Source organism: Pipistrellus hanaki, assembly GCF_964339955.1.
Source record: "Pipistrellus hanaki genome assembly, chromosome: 8".
In the NCBI taxonomy this organism is placed as follows: Eukaryota; Metazoa; Chordata; class Mammalia; order Chiroptera; family Vespertilionidae; genus Pipistrellus; species Pipistrellus hanaki.
Window position 1 is genome coordinate 43,469,599 of NC_140510.1, and position 10,391 is coordinate 43,479,989.

Below are 10,391 nucleotides of genomic sequence, written 5' to 3' on the forward strand. Positions count from 1 at the left end.
ATGTCCAAATGAATAGTATGTCAAGAAGCAGAGGTAGTTCTGAAGTACAATTACTGTTATAATAAACAAGGCAAGAATATAGGCATTATCCTGATATTACTTTTTACAAATAACTTTGTATTTTTTTTCTAATTATTTGGTATGAATTTGGAAAATAGAAGAGTGTAAAGAGGAAAATAGACATAATCTCTAATTCATCAAAGGAAGTCTATAATGGTTTTGACTAATTCTTTCAGGGAAGTATTATTCCCTCTTTTGCGTGTATATGTGCATGTATATTTCATAGAGTTGATTATATATATTTGCCTCTATAATTAGAAACTCTTGCCAAAACCGGTTTGGCTCAATGGATAGAGCGTCGGCTTGGGGACTGAAGGGTCCCGGGTTCGATTCCGGTCAAGGGCATGTACCTTGGTTGCGGGCATATCCCCAGTAGGGGGTGTGCAAGAGGCAGCTGATTGATGACTCTCTCTCATCGATGTTTCTAACTCTCTATCTCTCTCCCTTCCTATCTGTACAAAATCAATAAAATATATTTTTTTTAAAAAAAGAAACTCTTAACATGATTTCATAATTTCTATATTTATAACGGAAACTAATTTTTTACCATTTCCTGATATTGGAAATTTTGATTGTTTGCTATTTTTAAAATAGTTACAAGATTTAACATCTACATATTTGAAATGAAGTCTTTGACTTTCTACCATACTCACTGGCCAGAACTTCCAAAATAATGTTAAATAATAATGGTGATGTTGGCTATTGTGGTTTGTTCCTGATTATAAAGGCAAAAAAAAATTGATGTTTCTTAAATATGATGACAGCTGCTGATTTGAGTTGCTTAAAAGTCATATTGAGTAAGTTCTTTGAGTCCTAAGTTTCAAATATCAATAATGTAGAATTGAACATTACCATATGTCTTTCACTGCTATTGAAATGATTAGGTCTCTACCAATTTGGTTTATGGATATATGATGCATTATGTTAGATTTCCTAATGTTGGTCCCCCTCTACCAGAATGGATACTACTATAGCATAGAGTAATAAACTTTCAATGAGTTGTCAAAGTCAATTCCATGCTGTTATTTTAGGATTTTAATATCCATGTTTATTGTTCTTGAGAGACAACTGGTATGGCAGGGTTATTTAGAGATACACTCTGTTCTTATTCTGGCCTGTACAGGCAAGTTGCTGAAACTGGGGACAGATAATCTATTTATGCCTATTATTTATTCTTCGTTTTTCTTTACATCTATCTAATCCCAACTGCAATAAGTGGGGGGTTTTATTTTGTGGATTCATAAAGTACTTTTCTTAACCTCTCTTAAAGCACTCATTATACTCTTTCTCTTATGAAAATTCTCTGTATATCTGCCTTCTGTTCTTGTATGAGTGGATTGTGTCTTATAGTCAAGAGGTTTTCAATCCATCCCCCTTAGCCACTAAGTGTGGTCCACCTAACCTCTCCTGTAAGGTCCCAGCAAAGCACTGCAATGGCAGGTAGGGAAATACACTTAGATGAGTAGTATCAACACTTTTAGATTGCCAAATCAGCCCTACAGTTAATGAAGGAGGAAAGCAAGAAAGAGGGATACCAAAATTCGGTGGTTATGTTCTTCTCTGAGTCCAGAAGGCAAGAGTCAACTTCCAAAGTCTTGGGACCAGTCACAGCAGGGATGAGAGCCAAACCCTGAAACCAGCTCTCATGCACCTGTCCAGGTGGCTGCCCCATTTTGCCTACCTTGAGTACATGCTTTTAAAACTAAGTACATTCATTATATTCCAGTAATCTTTTAACATCCTTCCAATACTCATCTCAGGACATCACTTCAAAATGATATATTGATATTTTAATTGTAAAATCTTTCCCAGGGAAAGCTGGCAAAATTAAGAACTCTCCAGGGGCTTTCCTACTAGAATATAAACCACTTGAGGACAGGATTTAGATCTTAAGTATATCCTAGCACCCACTGTACTATGCATATGATTTAAATGTAGCTAGTGTTTTGGGGATTTACTCTTTTTTAGTGCAACAATGTTATTGAGTAGTATTCCTCACTTATTTGAAGACCAAAAGCAACTTCAAAAGCCTTTTAGCAAGTAAAGAAAGAATTACAACTAAAAACTTAATGGAAATTCATGGAAGAAGTTATGACAAAAGTAAAAGGGGGAGCATAAGCACACCATTCATACTGGAATCAAAGGGAATGTTTGCCACCAGGGGAATAGTTCAGGTGATGACTCTGAAATACCTGATCAGCTTTGCAGGCAAGGAGTGGTTAGTGGATACTGTTGACTTGCTGCTTCTGTGCAGGTATTAGAATTTCTTTGAAGGCAAAGTGAAAAGTTGTGTTCAATGATACCTTTCTCTTTTCCTTAGGGTGTTAAATTCCACGCTATTTGAAAGTTGGGAGATTGTTGGACCTTATCCTTCCTGGTGGGTTTTTAACCTACTGCTGTTGCTGATACAAGGCTTGAACTGCTTCTGGTCTTACTTGATCATAAAAATAGCTTGCAAAGCTATTTCAAGGGGGAAGGTAAGTAAAATTCATCATTTCTAATATGTTCCAGATAATTACATTTCTTGGTTGCTCTGAATCAATGAGAACATTATTTATTATTTCAAATGTCCTCAAAATTGATTTTTTTTTCAAAATTTAGCATAACCTCCTAGAAACACAAACTAAATTTTCATTTATTGTCTTCTGTTTAGTTCATTTTTTGAGTTGTAGCATTGCTGTACTGAAGATGATTCTCAGTGTTCTGCATTTATAATTTTAAGTTTCATGATAATATTATTTGTTGTATTCTTTCTCTTCCTCTCTCTGTCTCCTTGACCCTTTTCTGGTTGTACTTATTGCTGAACAGAAATTGAATAACTTCTTTATTTTTCTGAGAAAGGTTGCTTGATGCAGTATGCCCACTTATGCCTTTTCCAATGAAACTTAGTTGAATCTCTTTGGTTAAAAAATGGACTCATGAGGCTGATTTGAATGAAGTTTCTTGAACTTCAACTCCTCTATGTAGAGCAGTGACTTTTCTAGAATGTTTTCTATGACATTTTCTTATTTTCGTTGTTTGTTCTCTTCCTTCTGCCACCCTGGAAGGCTGGGAAGTGGAACCCTTTACATGTAAGTTTCTCACAAGTCCCTCTCTGTTCTTGTCCTGGGTGCCACATCAGCCTGCCTGTTGGAGGGGCACTCAGATGCTTTTGTTTCCATGCATATTGTTCCGTTTAGTCTATTGGCACTGGCTGGAGGCTCTAACTGAGTATGGCTCCCACCAGGTGTGAAGGGACACTGGGAACGGCTCGGTTAATGCCCTTGTGTATGAGCTTGCATTCTGCTAAACTTTGCATGATCCCACAGAGAAAGAGGAGATTTTTTTTCATTAGTGATTTACATGTTGGCTAAAAAGCAGAAATAGACCTAAAGTGAAGTAGGAGAAAGAGACCTACATTGGGGAGAGGAAACACAGTCCAGCATGAAGTACTATTACCTCCTTTGCCTGCTCTGCCCTAGACCAGAGAGCACTCAACTAACCATGTTGTCCTCAGTGAGGAAGACAGAGCTGACCCTTCCACAGAGGGATTAAGGACACCTGGTCATGTGCTATGAAGCCAGGTGTCAATGTCAGCTCTTACTATAGAAATCCAAAATATTTTTATCAATATATTATTTAGAAGTGAAAGTGTTTTTTTCCCCCTCTGTGACCTCTTATTCTTTAAAGTAAGTATGTATTTCTATTTTTAAAAAATGCTCTCTTCTTATTTGGATACAAATTAATTCCACATACACAATGCTGTCAATAGGATAACATTTAGTGAAGATATAAGAATGCTGTGGACTAGATCACTTATGTCCTCACTGTGTTGCTGTTTCCACCAGATATATTGTCTTCTCTCTAGCTTATTCCTCAACTTTATGAAGAGATAGTTATTAATTTTATTCCAGAGCTCAGACTTCATAATATTTTAATTGCCATCACTAGGACAGTATGATTCATGGCCATAGGTTATGGACTCATTTATTTGTGGTTTATTTTGAGACATTCTAAATTGTTCCTTTCTTTGATGGCAACATAACTATAGATTTTCCCCCCAAATGCAATTAAAAACAATCTTACTAATCATGCAAATATAAATTAATCACTCTCTGAAACTAGAGTTTTCTTTCCTATTAGCAGCTTAATTTATGGCTAATGGATTTCTAAATGTAGTGGAGCCCTACTATAGTGCCGTCTCTGTAACTCGTGCTTCTTTAAATTAAAGTATCCTTATAATCTAGTTGTTTTGATGTTTCGGTATCTTAATCTTCTTGGAGATGGTCCTTGTGAGGTTAGCCTCATCTCAAGGGGCATTGGAGTATGGTCCATTTTTACGCTGTTTACTCAGTCATTTCTGATCCCCCTCCCACTAAGAGAGGTGATGTTCTCTCAGTACCAGTGGCTCTCCACTTGGAGGGGCATTCCTGGTCTAGTACATTCTCAAAATAGAAAGGTACCTTAAAGAGGCCACTATGACATAGAAATTCATCTACATTCCTTGATAACTCACTATGTCACCCAATTGTATATCAAGGGTTCTCGAATTGGGGAGTTATGGTGGTGCAAAGGATGTGATGTGAAAAGTCCCCCAGTAAATTCTGATACACTTCCCAGGAGACCTTGCCAACCTCTCCAGTCCAGATCCTAGAGAATCACAGGTGACTAGACTAGGGAAATTTCTATAAAGCCAGACACCCAGGTCCTTATGGCCACTCCACTTAGAAAGTAAGTAAATGGTGCTATTTCTTACTCAAAGGTCTTAAGGCCTTTAATGTAAAATGCTTACCATAATTTAGACTTACAGAGTAGGAGGTTCAAACTATTTTAATATTAAAAGAAGTAGAGTATTTCCTTAATTTCTCCCTAAATTAAGTCCTTGCTAGACAGTCTGATATTTTTTTCATTCTTTACGGTAATGTGTAGATTTATATCTGGTTTTTATATGACCATTCTCAGTACCTAATGATTGAAAAGCCCTGGAATAATGGGAACCAGTTCATGCTGATTCACTCAGTCAATTTTCTTTGGGAAATATTTAAAACTAAACTTCACCCCCAAGTTCTCAAAATGCATCCTACTACCATTATGTATTATCTAAAGAAACTGCAAATTGACCGTACCTCCGCTATGCCCACAAGCCATTCCCACCAGCCAATCAGGAGCAAGTAGGCAAATTAATCCAACCAAGATGGCTTCGGCCACAGAGGTTTGGGTTTCCCCGGCAATGGAGGAAGCCAAGCTCCCGCCCACTCTGGCTGGCCCTGGCCTCTGCTAAAGGCTACAAAGTTTCAATTATAGAAGATAAATAAATCCCAACAAAAAAGGTGGCAGCCACGGAGCTGGAGAGAGCAGGAGGCTTGAATTGACCCCGGCAATGGAGGAAGCCAAGCTTCTCTCAGCCCTGGCCTGCCCTCGTCTCCGCTCAAGGCTACAAAGTTTCAATTTTAGAATATAAATAAATTCCAGAGACCAGGGCCTTCACTTCAGACACCGGGGGACAAGGCCAGCCTGCAAACCACCATAGGCCCCTCGCCCAGGTTGCCCCACGCCCCAAGGGAACCCCCACCCTGATCTGGGATACTTTTCAGGGCATACCAGCTGGCCACCACCCATGCACCAGGCCTCCTATCTAATAAAAGAGTAATATGCAAATTTACTGTCACTCCAACACAAAAGATGGCTGTTCCCATGTGGACACAAGATGGTTGCCACAAAATGGCCAGTGGGAGGGACCAAGCCTGTAAGGGAAGGCAGTTGTGGACAATCAGGCCAGCAGGGGAGGGCAGTTGTGGACAATCAGGCCAGCAGAAGAGGGCAGTTAGGGGCAATTAGGCTGGCAGGGGAGCAGTTAGGCACCAATCAGGCTGTCAGGGGAGTGGTTAGGGGGTGATCAGGCTGGCAGGCAGAAGCAATTAGGGACAATCAGGAAGGCGGGCACGCAGTTGGGACCCAACAGTCCTGGATAGTTGAACATCCCTCGAGGGGTTCCAGATTGGAGAGGGTGCAGGCTGGGCTGAGGAACACACCTGCACCCCCCACCCCCACCCCCCATGCACAAATTTCATCCACCGGGCCTCTAGCATATAAAACAAAATTTCTACTTTATTCTAGCGAACAGAAAAGAAGTTAAATAATGAAACAATTCATTGCAAAGCCAAAGAAAATGATGATTTGATTATCTGAATTAATAGAATATATCTATTAGTGTAGTAATTGAGAACTGACTTTAAATGATTCCCAAGGGTGATGGGATTCAAAGTATAAACTGACTCATTTGTACCATATTTCTACAATGCCATTCCAGTAGTGCATTAGGCCACTTTACTGGTGAAAGTGGGACTTGGGTCTAGTACATTCTCAAAATAGAAAGGTACCTTCAAGAGCCCGTTGTGATGGGGAAAACCACCTGCAATCCTTGATAACTGGCTTTGTCACTCAACTTGTGTATCTCCAGTAGAAGGTAGCTCATTACTATGACAAAGTTTTTATCCCCTTGGATTTTTTAACATTTGGATCTGTTTTCCTCGGGCTTAATGATTGCATGTGCTTCTGAGCATGCCATACTTTAATGATTCCTTAGGAGCTGTTTACACTCACCTTCTTGTATCCCACAGGTGTCCAAGGATGACCGAAGTGATATTGAATCTAGCTCAGATGAGGAGGACTCGAAAGAAACTCCAAGGAAGAAACCCCACGCTGCAACCACCACCAATGGAACCAGCGGTACCAACGGGTATCTCCTGACCGGCCCTTGCTCTGTGGATGATTAATTACTCAAAACTACAAATCCGGAACGAAGTGAACTATTTGTTCCTGGAAGTATTTAATAAGTTGCAAATGCAGTTCCTTTCATAATATCTCAGCACCAGAAACAAAAAATTAGGATTATTCCAAGCATTTTTGACTAGTGCACTGCCATATGTCCCGTCTGTGAATGAAGAAGAATTACCATTCTCTATATGTAGGCATGCTGTATTTGTAATTGACACAAGGGAACAGTGTTTGCATTTGTATTGTGTTAGAATATTATTTATTTTTTGTATTTGTTTATAAATCTGTGGACAGAAGGAGGTTTCTTCTTTCCTTTTTACTCCCTTGGGCTCATGACAGTGAAGAAGATGCTCCATCTGCTTCGACCCTTTCCTACTGCCGCAGCCCCGTTTGCTAGGAGCACCCGCTTAGCTTGTCTTAGGCCAAGCAAAATCCCGCGCAACATCCCCTACCGCTCCACGTAGGTTTGCTTTCTCCGTGTCAGTGCCCGGTCGCAGTGACCATTCCCCCAGCATATAGTGTAAACAGGACAGGGCTTTTGTTGTCACTCTTCCTGCTCATTTAGCAGTTTAAATGAAAGAGCATCGTCATTGGAAGGCCTTTTAAAATTTGTTTTGTATTAGATAGCTTTGGAATAGACTTCATCTCTTGTGTGCACAGCCAAGATTTCTTCAGTGAGTGTGGTAGCTAGTTGGAGATTCTCCTTGTAGATTACAGAGGTCTTTTTATTCTGTTACGAGGTCAGAGCCCTGGCTCTGGAGGACGACATTGCTGAAGGTCACAGTCACAGAGAAACCACTCTCACTCTCTGGAATGAGTCTCGTGATCTGAGAATAGCATGGAGAGAGTAGCTGATCACAACCAGATTCTGCCATTGCCCCTGTGTCATGGCATGAAAAGAGAGAAATCGAGTATATTTGGGGGCAGAAAAAAAGAGAATAGTTGACAAAGGTCACCTCTGGTGCAAAGCACTTTATTGCATCTGCTTTCAAAGAAAGTGCCGTATCTAGGATTTGAATTTGAAGTTTTATTTTTCTGAGCAAAATAGCGCCAATGGGAGAAAGACTCTTTCACCCTTCATCTTTTCTCCCTAACATAACTCCGAAAGACGTGCCTGCTACTAGAGGAGCATTGCACTTCCATTTGCTTCTTTGAAGATTTGTTCACATTACAGGCATTTTTACTCAAATGAAACCATTGCCAGAAAAACAAAATTCGACTGGAGAATGACGATATTGGCAATGCGAAGAACTACTGAAAAATAAGTATCCATAGTGTCCTACATTGGCAGTGTTATTTATGCATAGATAAGAAAACCATACACACAAACCAAAGATTTTTATCTCCTTCCTTCCAACTTTTAGTAAGGGAATAAGAAGGTCTCATAAATATCTGCTTTATAAATAAAAAAGACCATCATGTAAAATGAGAGTTGAAAAGCACATGCAGTGACATAAATGTGTGAATCAGGCATAGTGCAGACAACAGCAAAACACTAGCGAGTGCATGCACTGCTCAGAGCCATTCACATTCAGTTCCATTTTTGGGGGGGGGGGGAATAAATAAGCAAGTAAAGCTTTGTGCTCACAATTCATGATCCATAGTTAAAAGAATGCTCATAAACACTGTAATATTAAATCTTTCCCCGCCTTGTTACAAATTAGTATGTTTCTTGTTTGGTCCATAGCAATAACTGCAGAGACTTGGAAGTGTGTCTGTCTGTTCATTAAGACACCATGCAACTGATTCCTCATGTAAAACCTTATTGTTCACAAAACAAGGATATGCTTAGGAGTGTAATTTGGGGATGGTTTGATTTTGTAAGACCAATATAAAATGTCAAAAGTACTTCTGAACATCTGCTAAGATGCAGAGAAATAAAAAGTAACAGCAAGCATGTTAGGCCTGAAAATTTTTGAAGTGAAAATTTATGTTCTTAAAAACGAAAATATTAAGAGAAGAGTGGATTGTCCTCTCCGTGGGTGAAATAAACCAGAGAGCCATAGTGTGTTCAAATTGGGAATATCTGACACTCTTGAGCACAAAAGAACACTTTCAAAAGATCATCTTACACATTATTAAGGAAGAGTTGCTTTTTATACTAAAGTAAATTGAGTCTATCCTTAGCAAAGACAAACCTAAACAATCTTTTGTTTTTCCCTAAAGTCATTTAGAAGGAGGACTGGGAATACTTCAAGCCTCTCTGACTGATGGCATCAGTTTAAACCAAGTCCATAATAGATCTACAGATTTTCATTTCATTTTACTTATTAGGGCAAAGAGTTCTTTTTGACTAATCAAAATGGTGTTTGTAGAACTCTTAAAGAATAATATACCTATGTGTACTGCTCTCCCATGAGATAAGATAAGACTGAGAGGGAAAAATATCCTCTACCTGTGCCAGGCCATAGTTCTGGAAGTGTATTCTGTAAACTCAACTGTAGGTTAGTGAGAGTGTTATTTCCATTAATTAACTTAGCCAATGTTGATATCTCCTTCCTCCTGGTCACATTCAAACTTCTCCAGGTTACTAAGGGTATGTAAGAAGGACTCTAGAAAAAATATACTTTATTCTCTAATGTTATATAGCTCTTCTAGGTCTCTTAGTGGGGGAAAAAGTAGAAAATTGAGTAGAATTTTGGCCTTGGGTCAATAAATGGTATCAATGTGTGATCTATGTATGTATATGTATGTTTTAAAAAAATGTGATAAAACCAAAATATCACTAATTCATCCTTATCCATATTCTTTTCACGAAAACTATTCACTTTATACAAACGAAACTTCCTGCCTCTCAACTTCCTGTTCATGCCACACACACACAGCTGAGAGTCGTCGAATCTCTTCAGTCTCTTGGCCTCAGAGCTAAATATTGCAGAATCTAGATGACAGAGGGCCTACAGTCAGCAGATATGCCAAATACAGTTCTCATTCCTAAACTGAGTCCTATGAGTGTTGAGAATAAGGGAATAACTATCAGTATTTTGGGTTATTGAACTATATTGGAAAAAACTGCGCATGATTGCTGCTTCACTCCAAGATTTTATTACAGTGAAATCTAACTCCTGCTAGGCTGCTAGATAATGGTGTTCTGAGGTACCGAGAGATAATGAATCACACCTGACGAAGGTAAACTGGGAAGGAAGGCTGGTTCTCTAAAGAAAGCAAGCAGTTGGGTGAGAGAAGTTACTCTTGTGAAATAAGGACCTGTTAGCCAAATAGTGATTGAACCTCAAATGTCCAGTTCTATTGCCACACTTTCCATATGTTAGAGCTTGGATTTGAGCAAAATGAATACTTTCACCTTAGATAGAAATTTTAAAAAATGAAATTTTATTTCAACATACTTGAGTCTTTGCAAGAACTCTTCATAAAAGAATATTATGGACACCTGTGATTGTTCCCAATCTATTCATGATTTTTTTTATTGATAGTTATTTTTATTCCTTTCTTAAAAATGTTAATACCAAAGTTGCCTGAATATTTGAGTATTTTTCTTCATTTGAAGTATAAAAAGTATACAGAATAAATCCAAAGGTGTTAAAAGGTTCTGTTTATCAGTGTGTGTGATGATG

The 10,391-nt window shown here is 38.8% G+C and overlaps 1 protein-coding gene across 2 annotated transcripts in view; it reads left to right on the top strand.

Annotated features, from left to right (window-relative positions):
* Positions 1-8,368, top strand: part of CERS6 (ceramide synthase 6) — a 256,999-nt gene extending 248,631 nt beyond the window's left edge. Inside the window, exons 9-11 of one of the 2 annotated variants that reach the window (XM_084892350.1) lie at positions 2,381-2,537; positions 3,108-3,131; positions 6,660-8,368. In XM_084892350.1, the coding sequence (XP_084748476.1) occupies positions 2,381-2,537; positions 3,108-3,131; positions 6,660-6,815 (337 nt within the window). In that variant the 3' untranslated portion in view covers positions 6,816-8,368. The remainder of the gene's footprint in view (positions 1-2,380; positions 2,538-3,107; positions 3,132-6,659) is intronic. The other variant, XM_084892351.1, reaches the window with a different exon arrangement.
* The last annotated feature ends 2,023 nt before the right edge of the window (positions 8,369-10,391 follow it).